The sequence below is a fragment of the Saccopteryx bilineata genome, chromosome 1 (assembly GCF_036850765.1).
Source record: "Saccopteryx bilineata isolate mSacBil1 chromosome 1, mSacBil1_pri_phased_curated, whole genome shotgun sequence".
In the NCBI taxonomy this organism is placed as follows: Eukaryota; Metazoa; Chordata; class Mammalia; order Chiroptera; family Emballonuridae; genus Saccopteryx; species Saccopteryx bilineata.
Window position 1 is genome coordinate 343,220,531 of NC_089490.1, and position 13,414 is coordinate 343,233,944.

At 36.0% G+C, this 13,414-nt stretch overlaps 1 protein-coding gene across 3 annotated transcripts in view; it reads left to right on the top strand.

Moving 5' to 3' along the window:
* RSF1 (remodeling and spacing factor 1) overlaps nt 1-13,414 on the top strand; it is a 187,945-nt gene that overhangs the window by 146,905 nt on the left and 27,626 nt on the right. For all 3 annotated transcript variants that reach the window (XM_066249494.1, XM_066249483.1, XM_066249500.1), the window contains 3 exons: nt 94-173; nt 5,033-5,087; nt 6,209-6,318. In XM_066249494.1, coding sequence (XP_066105591.1) covers nt 94-173; nt 5,033-5,087; nt 6,209-6,318 — 245 coding nt within the window. The remainder of the gene's footprint in view (nt 1-93; nt 174-5,032; nt 5,088-6,208; nt 6,319-13,414) is intronic.

Below are 13,414 nucleotides of genomic sequence, written 5' to 3' on the forward strand. Positions count from 1 at the left end.
CGCTTTCATAGCACAGTATCCATGAGCAGACATGCAAGTGACAGACGATTGTGGGAATGTGTTAAAATGATAATTCATCTGTGGCTGTTTCAGAAACTACTGTGTGAGAAATTAGAGGAACAATTGCAAGATTTGGATGTTGCCTTAAAGAAGAAGGAGCGTGCTGAACGGAGGTATTGTGATATGTGTGTTACTCTTTTATTTGAGAATTTGATGGTAGAATTGTCTTTCAGTATAGATTGATGTATCTGTTTAGGCGGGGATAGGCAGACTAACCTGTGCACCAGATCTGGCCTGCTTCTTGTTTTTCCTGCTATGTAAGGATATCTTTATTGGTTTTAAATGATTGTAAATAAGATCAAAACAACAATCATTTTATGACACATGAAACCTATATATTCAGGTTTCATTGTACTTAAATAAAGTTTTATTGGAACACACCCATTTGTTAAATATTGTCTGTGGTTGCTTGTGTACTATAGCAGCAGATTTTAGTAGTTACTACAGAGACCTTATGAACCACCTAGCCTAATTTATTATCTGTCCTTTTACAGGAAGAGTTTTCCAATCCCTGATCTAAAATATTTATCAGAACCTTCTCTGAATAAATACTGGTCCAAGTATTGTGGACGATATATACCTAAGTATGTAGTGACTACAAGAAAACTGTCAGCACTGGTGTGTGGTTTAGTTACCCGTGTCATGTCTGTGTGTGGGCAGAAATCACACAAGTGAAATAAAGAGCATTTAAATGCAGAAGTGTGTCCCACTGACATAAAAGATGCCTCTCTCTTTAATGTGCCTCTGCAGCATGGTCTAAAGAAGTTGAGAAGGCTTCTTGAAGGTGATAAAACTAGAATTAAGCCTAATCTTTAAAACGGGTCTCAGAATCAAGATAGCATGTTTATATTCATTTGTACCTCATTTGTTTAGTCTGTTGCTAAACATAGATTTATACCTACTATGTACAAATTGAAGAGAAAAGGTGAGTGAAACAAAGCTCCCACTTACATGGAACTCATCCTCTGTCAGAATACAGATGTATGAGCCAGTGATACAGTTAATTTTAAGTGACAAGTGGAGGTCTGTTCAGAGCAATACAAGAATATTGTGAAGGGGATTTTAGTTCTAGGGCTTGGGCTTATCAGAGATGTCCTTGGAAGATAAGTTGGGGTTATAAAGGTGGGTATGCAGAGAAAGAACATTTTAGGCAAAGAGCACAAATGTGAGCAAAAACAAAGTATAAAAGTGACGGACAGTAGGAGAGTGCTAGGGGATCAAGCTATAAAAGGAGATGAGGCCAAATTGTGAACAGCTTTGCAGAGCTGGTTATGGAATTTGAGTTATTTTCTATAGACGTCAAAGGAGGGATCCACATAATCAGGTTTTTATTTTGGGAAAGATACCCTGGTAACAGTAAAAAGAAGGAATTAGAGTTGAGGCTGTTGCAGTACAGTTGTGAGAGCCAGTAAGGCCTGAACTAGGGCAGTCGTAATAAAGTAGAGATGTGGAAGAGACTTTTTGGAGGATTAATCAGCACTTGATGCCCATTTGTACAAAGTATGAGATAATCTAAGCAATGTTTCCTGATTGGTATTATAACCTTCATTTGCTACTACTTGAACTTTTACCTGCTGTCACATAATTCACCCACCCGACAAATTTAGCTTGCCTTGAGGTAGTAAGGTCATTCCATAATTTCACTGACTCTATACAAAGGTGAACCTTAAAAAGAGGTTCAGCCTCCAAATCCTGTTGTGTTTTTTTTTCTTTACTACTCAGTTTGAACTGTGTGGTTTATAATGGACAGTACTTAATTTAAAGGCAAAGTTAATCTCTAGAGTTGACTAGGAAATCAAAGTTAAAACCAATTAAAAATTGGTTTTCTAAATACTTTTGTATTTAGAAATTAAAATAGTCCTGTATAAAATTATTAGGGCTATTGTGATGTGCAGAATTGCTCCTGATTTTATTTTTGACACCGGAAAATATCTACCTAAAGATGCTTCAAATTAAATCGTAATTGAAAATCAGATTGTCCCTTTGCTTCAGTCTTTCGAAAATCTGCCTGTCCTGAGAAATGAGCAGTGTTCTCATGTTCTGAAGCTGATCTGTCTCAGCAATGTTGATAGCAAATAGTCTTACCCTTCAAGAGCTTGGAAGGAAATGTATTCTCTCTAAAAGCGATAATGTCAAACACTAAGAATTTGTCTATTCATTGTTATCTGCTTGTTTTTTGGAAGTCTGTGGTGCTATACCTTTTTATATGTAGAAAGTGTGATAATTTTTTGGACTATTTCCTCACACACTGTAGGCCATGCAGCTGCAATTAAGAAATATGTATTTTAGAAATTTGTTAAAATGTGCCACAGCATTTGTTTACACTATTGTTCTCCCATTTGCTAGTTCATTTGCTTTCTCTTTTACTCTTGGTAATCACCTTTATTTGTCATTTTTTAAGAGGACTCTGTAATTGTGGCTTTAGATCACACACTAAATCCTATATGAATTGGATCACAGAAAAGAGAGGAAAGTTATTGTTACAAGAGACCAATCTGTCACAATGCCAGTTAACTGAATTGTTCCTGTTTGTTAATTCTCCTCAGTAATCTGGTTAACAAAACTTTTATTATTTATAGCTCCTACTGTACATGTATATGTATGAATCTTAGGAGCTCTACATAGCAAAATATGTGTTTCTAAAATAAGTAATATATCAACTGTAAATTCTAGGTTGCTTCATCTATTTTTTAAAGTGGGCAGTTTTATTCACCTTTTTTTAACTATGAGATAATTTCTGTAGCACTCATCCTAGTAACTTAGAGTCTTGCTTACTCTGTGTCATTGTATAAGGTCATCTTACCTATTCATGCATTTATTAAACACTTAATCAGTATTTATTGAGCACCTACTTTATACCAGGCAATGTAATCAACATGAAGTACATTATGTGGTCTATACCTTAAAGGGCTCTGTATAATATGGTGAAAAAAACGATGTGTTAATGAATAATTAGTGACTAGTGAGCGACTATCTACAGAGATAGAGCTGTGATGCTCTGAAATCTGATGTTTCAGAAGTCCATTCCACTGATTCGTAAACATCCCTTTCATAACTTGGTGCCAGAAATTATTTGGGAATTCAAATAGTTCAATACTTCCAGAGTACTATTTCTAGTGCTTTGCTAGCAGAGAGTTGGATTTAATCAGGGTTGGAATTTTCCAGGTAATATATCAGAGGGAAGGAGAGAAAGAGACAAGGAATTGAAAGTGTATACAAAGGAGTATTTATAATGATGGACCGTGGAGTCTAAGCCAGGTAAGGGGGAAAGTAAGGATATGAAGGGAATGATGGACAGTGAAAAGAGGGTAGGGTCAGTGCATAGAGATCCTACTGGAGTCTTTTTGAAGGCAATTGTTGAAATCAGTGTACCAGAGGGACTGAGCTAGAAACTGAGCCAGTAGAAATCAGAGAATAGGATCCCTGGAATGGAAATTTTAGAAGGGGTGTAGTTATAGGTAATGATAGAGTCTGGGCCCAATATGAACATTGAGCAGGTGGTGGTGAGATAGAGTGGTAGATGTATCTTTCCATAAGATTACTGAGAGAATGCTTTGATGAGGAATCATACCTACCTTCAAGATTCTACTCAAGCATTTAAAGCCTTCCCAAATTTCTTAGTTCTTCGGATAAAATCTCTTTTTCATGTTTCCCTTGTTCAAAATGGACAACAGTCAGTTAATAATTGTGAGGGCAAGAACCATGTGTTATTTATCTTTAGATTTCCTGGCCTGACACAAATCATGACCCAGTATGAATATGACTATTTTTTTCAGTTGAGTTAAGAAAAATAATGGTCATGTGAAAGTAGAGATTTGGGGGGTATAAATGAGGAAATTGGTATCACAGTAAACTTGGATAGTAGTATAAGGACAGGTGTGTCAAACATATTTAATAACTCAGAGCTCTAGTTCTGATTTATCCATGAAGCCTTCCTTATTAATTTCAGCTAGTACTGTTCTTGCCTCTTTTATTTCTATTCAGTTCACAATACACTGGTATGTATGTAGGGGCTCAGCTGTCCTTGGTGAATCAAATTAACTTGGGGAGAAATGGAAAGCACCAGTTGTATGGTGTTATGTAAAATTTGTTGAATTTAAATCAACAGAACTTTCTCTCTTAGCATTGAAACTATGAAGATGTCATTAATGTTCTACATCCACATGAAGATATTTTCGTTGTACCATCCTAGAGTACAGAGCCATGTGGCTGCATTGCTTTTGTCTTCTCTGTGAACAAGAACTGAATGGTCTTAGCATCATTTATTGGGACCTTGATATGGTTCTGTTATAAAGAATTATTTTATAGTGATATTTATTATTAATTAAATTATAGCTGTGTATATACCCATACAGTATTACTAAAAACTTCCAGCATGACAAAGATCTAGTTTATTCAATCAAAGTTGGCTTTGTGTCTAATCACTTTATCAGTCAGTCACACTATTACTCTTCATGAAGTTTCCTTGTCTATTTCAGTTACAGGTTTTATTTCGTTGGTATAAGTCAGTTTTCAAAAAAAATTATAACTATGGTTGACATACAATATTGAGTGTACAAGATAGTGAATCAACATTTATATCCCTTACAAAGTGATCACCACAATGTCTAATATGAATCTAATTAATTATTAATCACCAATCATAGTTATTACATTACTGACTCTTTTCCCTATGCTGTACATTACATCCCTTGACTTGTTTGATAACTGAAAGTTTGTACTTCTTAATCCCCTTCCCCTTGCCTCCCAGCTTGCCAACCCCTCCTAAAGCTACAATTTTTATGCCTTTAAGAAATTTTGTGCCTCCCACCGATACCAGTACTATAAGTTTTATAGATAATAGCTAATGTATTTGTAACCTAGCCTCTGCTACCACGAAACCGTAATTTTAGTATTGTGTGTTTCAGTAATGTTTTTATAACAGTTTTATTTTTAGCAAATTTTATTTTGTGTGCTTTTTTACTTTTTAAAGGAAAGAGCGCTTGGTGTATGTGGGCATCAGCATTGAAAACATCATTCCTCCACAAGTAAGTTTCTGATTTATAGTAGTTTTAAAGAAGAGATTGCCATAATTGTTCAAAAATTTATACCACTTTATGTGTGATGAATAGTTTTAAATACATAGTATACCTATTTTATTAAAAATGAAAATTTAGGATCATAAATCACCCAGATCTCTCATGATTAAAATTATGTAAAATTAGTCCCTGAATGTAATATTACATCCAAACTAAATTTATAGGTCACCCCTATGGCATTTTTTGTTTGTTTGTTTTCTTTTTTTAAGTCCTAAATTGGGTGATTTGTTTTTAGCTTCTTTATCTGCTATTTATGTCAATTGTCTCAAGAATAGTTCAGGGAGAATCATCTGATTTTAAATTCTATTCTTTTTTGGTTATCAGAATCTTCCATTTCTGTTTTTACAGTTTGGTTTCTTTGAAGGGATTTTACTGCTTTACATTTATTAGCCTATTTATAAATAAGGATAGCTCATGAGTAGTAAAGGTTTTTTATTTGAAGTGAAGAAATTTTCTTAGTTCCATATACAGTATCATTCAGTTTTAGTTAAATCACATGCTTAAATAACCTGTATTATTATTTTTCTTCCATATCATTCCCCTTTCTTTGAAATACATTATTTCATTTCTTTTAGCTTATGTATTGAGTATCTTAACTTTTTTAAAAAAATTGATTGATTTTAGAGAGAGAGGAAGGGAGAGAGAGCTAGAGAGACAGGAACATCGATCTGTTCCTGTATGTGCCATGACTGGGGATTGAACCAGCAACCTCTGCACTTCAGAACGACACTCCAGCCAACAGAGCTATCCAGCCAGGGCTGAATATCTTAATTTTATGTACTAAATTTAATTATTTGTTAAAGTATTTATTGATGTGAAAACCTTCATCATGATTGTTTTTAATAGAGGTCATTATAAACACAAAAGCAAAAATTTTAATACAGAAGTGTTTCTTTTGATCAATATTTTTAAAAATCTGTATATAGTATCTCCATGTTTCTTCAGTTTGGGGAGTGGTCATCTTTTTCAAACCTTTTACAGGTACTCTTAGAGGAACATTAGAAACTATTAATTCCAGAACTTTGTTCTGTCCTGAGTAATAACATGTAATTATTATATTTTAAAACCAGGAGCCAGATTTTTCTGAGGATCATGAAGAAAAGAAAAAAGATTCAAAAAAATCCAAAGTAACCTTGCTTGAAAGAAGATCCACAAGAACACGGAAATGTATAAGTTATAGGTATGAAATAATTGGAAATGAAAGAGTGTAAAATGTCTTTTAAATCACACATGTTCCAGAGTATAAGCTTTTCCCATCCCAGTGATCATTAGCAGTTATATATATATTTCTCACCTCCTAGCTTTAGAATCAGAATTTGAGAGCAACCAGCCTGATCTTTTCCAAATATAAATTTGTCCATGTTGTTCTTTCCTGGTTAACATACTTTGTCAGATTTCTTTACCTCTTGGGATAATGATTGATGCCTCTAACGAGGCCCAGGAAGCACTGCATGGTCTGCTGTGTGCTTAGCTTTCCAGCTCCCTTATCACATTTTCCCTATTCCTCAGCATCAGTTCCTTTACACTTACAGTTTACTCTGCCCAGAATTTCCTTCCTGTTTTAACCTCGTTAACATTCTCTTCATCAACTATCTCTATTATATGCCCTCATAGCAACCAGTTCTCCTTGAAAGCACCTACCATAGTTGAAATGGTTGTGATTTTAGTTATTTGGTTAATATTTCTCTCCCACTGGACTGTTAGCACGAAGGTAAGGCATGTCTGTTTTATGCATCCTTTGTCCTTTACAGTGAGCACTGTGCTACAAATAGTAAATGTTCCATGAATGCCTATTGAAGGAGTCAATAACTATAATATGGGTAATGGTCTACTATCAGAAAGGGAGAAGGGGAGATACTGAGACTTGAATTGATTTTTTTTCATGATCATGCTTTTAGTAACTAAATCTATACTAAAACTTTGTCATCTGATTGTTTACTAGTCTATTATCCTTTCCACTAAAACTCCCTGTCTCAGTCAAATAATATATAAATTATATTTTATTTATTTTTGACCTTTTTATTATCTTTTTTTTAATTTTTATTGAGTGACATTGATAAATCAGGATACATATGTTCAGAGAAAACATCTCTAGGTTATTTTGACATTTGTTATGCTGCATTCCCATCACCCAAAGTCCAATTGTCTTCCATCACCTTCTAACTGGATTTCTTTGTGCCCCTCCCCTCCCCAACCCCTTCCCTCTCCTCCCCCCCACCTCATAACCACCACACTCTTGTCCATGTCTCTGAGTCTCATTCTTGTGTCTCACCTATGTATGGAATCATATAGTTTTTAGTTTTTTCTGATTTACTTATTTCGCTCGGTATAATGTTATCAAGGTCCATCCATGTTATTGTAAATGATCCGATGTCATCATTTCTTATGGCTGAGTAGTATTCCATAGTATATATGTACCAAAGCTTTTTATTCCACTCGTCCACTGATGGACACTTGGGCTGTTTCCAGATCCTTCGCTATTGTGAACAATGCTGCCATAAACATGGGGGTGCATTTCTCCTTTTGAAACAGTTCTATGGTGTTCTTGGGGTATATTCCTAAAAGTGGGATAGCTGGGTCAAAAGGCAGTTCGATTTTTAATTTTTTGAGGAATCTCCATATTGTTTTCCACAGTGGCTGCACCAGTCTGCATTCTCACCAGCAGTACAGGAGGGCTCCCTTTTCTCCACATCCTCGCCAGCACTTATTCTGTGTTGTTTTGTTGATGAGCGCCATTCTGACTGGTGTGAGGTGATATCTCATTGTGGGTTTAATTTGCATTTCTCTAATGATTTGTGATGTTGACCATTTTTTCATATGCCTATTGGCCATCTGTATGTCCTCTTTGGAGAAGTGTCTATTCATTTCTTTCGCCCATTTTTTGATTGGATTGTTTGTCTTTCTTGTGTTGAGTTTTACAGGTTCTTTATAAATTTTGGTTATTAACCCTTTATCAGACGTATTGTCAAATATATTCTTGCATTGTGTAGTTTGTCTTTTTATTCTGTTCTTATTGTCTTTAGCTGCACAAAAGCTTTTTAGTTTGATATAGTCCCATTTGTTTATCCTGTCTTTTATTTCACTTGCCTGTGGAGATGTCAGAGAGCTTACTGCCTATGTTTTCTTCTAAGATGCTTATGGTTTTACAGCTTACATTTAAGTCTTCCATCCATTTTGAATTTATTTTTGTGAATAGTGTAAGTTGGTGGTCTAGTTTCATTTTCTTGCAGGTAGCTGTCCAATTTTCCCAACATCATTTGTTAAAGAGGCTGTCTTTACTCCATTGTATGCCCTTACCTCCTTTGTCAAATATCAGTTGTCCATAAAGGTGTGGGTTTATTTCTGGGTTCTCTGTTCTGTTCCATTGATCTATATGCCTGTTCTTATGCCAGTACCAGGCTGTTTTGAGTACAATGGCCTTGTAGTATAACTTGATATCTGGAAGTGTGATACCTTCCACTTTATTCTTCCTTTTCAAGATTGCTGAGGCTATTCGTGTTCTCTTTTGATTCCATATAAATTTTTGGAATATATCTATTATATCTTTGAAGTATGTCATTGGTATTTTAATTGGCATTGCACTGAATTTATTAATTGCTTTGGGTAATACAGACATTTTAATGATGTTTATTCTTCCTAACCATGAGCACGGTATATGCTTCCACTTATTTGTATCTTCCCTGATTTCTTTTTATCAATGTTTTATAATTTTCCGAGTACAAGTCTTTAATCTTCCTGGTTAAATTTACTCCTAGGTACTTTATCTTTCTGGTTGCAATGGTGAAGGGGACTGCTTCCTTAATTTCTCTTTCTGACAGTTCATTGTTCGTGTATAAAAATGCCTCTGATTTCTGAGTATATTAATTTTATATCCTGCCACCTTGCTGAATTCATTTATCAGGTCCAGTAGTTTTTTGACTGAGACTTTAGGGTTTTCTATATATCATACAATATCATATCATCTGCAAATAATGATAGTTTTACTTCTTCTTTTCCAATTTGGATGCCTTTTATTTCTTTTTCTTGTCTGATTGCTGTGGCTAGGACTTCCAGAACTATGTTGAATAAAAGTGGTGAAAGGGGACACTCCTGCCTTGTTCCTGATCTTAAGGGGATTGCTTTTAATTTGACCTTCTTTTTTGACCTGTAGTCTACTTAGACAACATCAAAACAGTTTTTTAACTTGAGTAACTGGATATGAATAACAAAGTTGATCGTATTGAACTTTGAGCTTGCTTGTTTATAAACTTCATCAGTGATCATGGAAGAGTTCCCCGTTTATAGTTTGCTGCTTTTTATTGTTAAAACTTTATAAAGTGCAATAGAGCCATTAAGAGGAAAATCTTTAAAATAAACTGGAATGGAGTCTATCTTTTTTTTTTTCTTTCAGCAAGAGAGAAAGGAAAGAAAGAAACAGGACTGAAAAGGACAAACAGGAAGTGGGGAGAGATTGGAAACATCAACTTATTGTTGTAGCACTTTTGTTCATTGATTACTTTCTCATATGTGCCTTGACCGGGGGGGGGGGCTTCAGCTGAGCCAGTGACCTCTTGCTCAAGCCAGTGACTATGGGCTCGTGTCTATGATCCTACGCTCAAGCTGGTGAGCCCACGCTCAAGCCAGCAACCTTGAGGTTTTGAACCTGGGTCCTCAACATCCCAGGTCTACTCCCTATTCACTGTGCCACTTCCTGATCAGGCAACAGGGTTGATCTTATTCTTTAAAAAAAAAACTTTGAGGGCCTGACCTGTGGTGGCGCAGTGGATAAAGCGTCAACCTGGAAAGCCTGAGGTCTCTGGTTCGAAACCCTGGGCTTGCCTGGTCAAGGCTCATGTTGGAGTTGATGCTTCCTGCTCCTACCCACTTCTCTCTCTTCCTCTTTTCCTCTCTCCCTCTCTCCCTCTCTCTCTCCTCTCTAAAATGAATAAATAGAAAAAAATACTGAAAAATTAATAAAAGTACCATAAGATTATTGATGAAACGTGCAAGTGTAAAGTCAGTTGTGCTATAACATAGACATTTCTAAAAATCACCATACTGTGCAAAATCACACAATAAAAACCAAGGGGATTATGGGAAGTATGGCCTCACTCAAAAACTTCATTAGTGACACATTAAAAAAAAGATAGGAATCTAATAAAAATAGTGATATTATTGCCACATATTAAATGATTAAGAAATAAAATACACTGTAATACCTGTGACATTTATGTTGAAAAAAGCCCCAAAATTTGTCTACAGAAGTGAGGAAAATTGCAGTTTTTAAATTATTGTGTGGTGGTAATCAACGGTGATTTAAAATCAGCCAGAAAGTTGTAACAACAGATGCAGATGGCTATAGCTTATAATACACATTACAAACTGAGGTAACTGCTAGATGTTTGAGTTGTATGTTTGGTTATTCCAATACAGTTAGGTGCAGTTTTCCACATCAACCTAGTATCTCTCACAAATTACTTATAAGCAAGAATGAAATATACATTGTGCTTGAATTTTTTTTATAATACAGCATATCATCACATTGGAACAAGTTTAAATTTTCATAACAAGCATTATATGAGACCCTATTGTCTGTCAATGCTGATATAATTGTGGTTGTTAAAAGAAACAGATTTGTTTTATTAACATTTCATCTTGGATACATATCCAAAAGTGGGCTTGCAGGATTTTGTGGTGTTTTTTTGTTTTGTTTTGTGGCGTTTTTTTTGCATTCTCACCAAGCAGTGCACAGGGTTTCCAGGTGTCCAGGTTCTCCACATCTTTGCAATTCTGTTTGCTTTTGGTTTTTTTTTATACTGGCCATCCCACCAGATGCAAGGTGATATTAAATATATCCTGGATTTTATGTGCATTTCCCTGATGGTCATGTTGAGCATCTTCTCATGTGCTTATTGGGCATTTGAATGTCTCTTGTCACTTTTTTTCTTTTTTGTATGGGAGAGAGATGAGAAGCATCAATTCTTTGTTGCAGCACCTTAGCTGCTCATTGATTGCTTTCTCATATGTGCCTTGACTGGGAAATATAGCAGACCAAGTGACCCCTTGCTCAAGCTAGCAACTTTGGGCTCAAGCTGGTGAGCTTTGCTCAAACCAGATGAGGCTATGCCCAAGCTGGCAACCTCGGGGTTTTGAACCTGGGTCCTCTGAGTTCCAGTCCAACGCTCTATCCACTGCGCCACCACCTGGTCAGGTTCTTATCATTGATTTTTATTATTATTTCTGCATCTTAGTAACATTTTAGAGAAATTTACCTGAGATAAGTTAATAGTCTTTCATATGTTTTCTCTGTTTCACTCTTTATACAGTGCTCACAAAAGTTAGGGGATATTTTATAGCTTCATATTCATTTTGAAATATCCCTTAATTTTTGTGAGCAGTATATTTAAACTCTTAAATACACCTAGAATTTACTTTTTTACATAGGGTACAATAGAACTGTTGCAAGTATAAAATGTAAAGCACTTTATAAAGTATCAGCACAAAAAAAGGACCCCCAAAATAGAATTTCATCACTACTGTCATTTACTAATTATTTATTGGATTCTTACTGCTCATAACCAAGAATGTGACACCATAGTTGACTAGAGCAGGCATTAGATTGGGGATCTGAAGACTAGAAGTTTATAGTTCTTATCATGCCACTTACTGTCCAGGTATCTCTGAGTGGTCCATTTCTGTGGGTCTTGGTTGCCATGACTCTGATGGTAGATTAACTTAGATGATCCCTTCAGCTCTAAATTTTATAATGATACTATTAGGAACCTTTGATAAACTATTTATTTTTAGCATAAAATGTATTGTGCAATTCATTCATTTATACCCTACCTAGTTTCCAAAAGGATTTAAGGAAGGCATATAATCTTAGTCCAAGGAGCAACTTTTTAAGCATAATACTAAACACATACACAATAATGGAAAGACTCAATGCTAGCATTTACAAAAGAAGAGATTTGCAAAGAAATTTTGTAAACAAGTTATAATTCAAAAGGAAAGGGTTATAAAATTTAAATATATGGCTCTGGCCAGTTAGCTTGGTGGATAGAGCATCAGCCCAGTGTGTGGACGTCCTGGGTTCAATACCCAGTCAGGGCACACATGAGAAGCAACCATCTGCTTCTCTTCCCCTCTCTCTTTCCCTTCTCTTTCTTTTTCCCTCTCGTAACCAGTGTCTTCAGCCACTGGTTGTTGAGCATCGGCCCTAGGTACTTAGGGTAACTTGGTTGGTCCCGTGTTGGCCTCAGGTGCTGAGGGTGGCCATCCTTTGATTTGAGCATTGGCCCAAGACAGGGTTGCAGGGTAGATCACGGTCAAGGCACATGCAGGAGTCTATCTGTATCTCCCCTACTCTTACTTTAAAAGAATTTTTTTTTAAAAAAAATAAACAATTAGTATACTTTTTTTCATCGTGGAAATAGTCATTTTTTAGATGGTATCTGTTAAGGTTATTGCATATCTTTAGACATTAATATTGCTGAAGTCAAGTAGAAAGCCATTTTGTTAGGGTGTCAGTTTTTAGGAAAATAAAGGTTTCATTTATCTGGGAATCTAGAACTAGACGCGGTGACTAATTTTTGTTTATTTTGTTTATTTATTTGGGAGGTGACTGACCTGAAATATGATTAGCACTCATTATTACGCTGGTAGCAGGGTGAGACAATTTTTCTTTCTCAAAATTAAAAAAAAAAAATAGCCCTGGCCAGTTAGTTCAGTGGTAGAGTGTCGGCCCAGCATGTGGAAGTCCTGGATTCGATTCCTGGCCAGGGCACACAGGAGAAGCACCCAGCTGTTTCTCCACCTCTACCCCTCTGCCTTCTCACTATCTCTGTCTACACCTCCTGCAGCCAAAGCTTTATTGGGGCAAAGTTGGCCCAGGTGCTGAGGATGGCTCCATGGCCTCCACCTCAGGCGCTAGAATGGCTCTGGTTACAACAGAGCAACGCCCCAGATGGGCAGAGCATTGCCTCCTAGTGGGCATGTGGGTGGATCCTGGTTGGGAGCATGCAGGAGTCTGTTCTGCCTCCCCACTTCTCACTTCAGAAAAATAAAAGAAAAAATAATAATAAGGGGTGGGGGTGGGGGGAAGGGTACAGAGAGGGACAAATATATGCTGACGGAAAATGATTTGACTTTGGGTGATGAGTATACAACATAATCAATAGTTCAAATGCTAGAGAAATGTTTACCTGAAACTTTTGTACTCTTACTGATCAGTGTCACCCTGTTAAAGTTAATTTTCCAAGTAAAATTTAAAAGAAAGCAAAGGTTAAAGAGGAAAT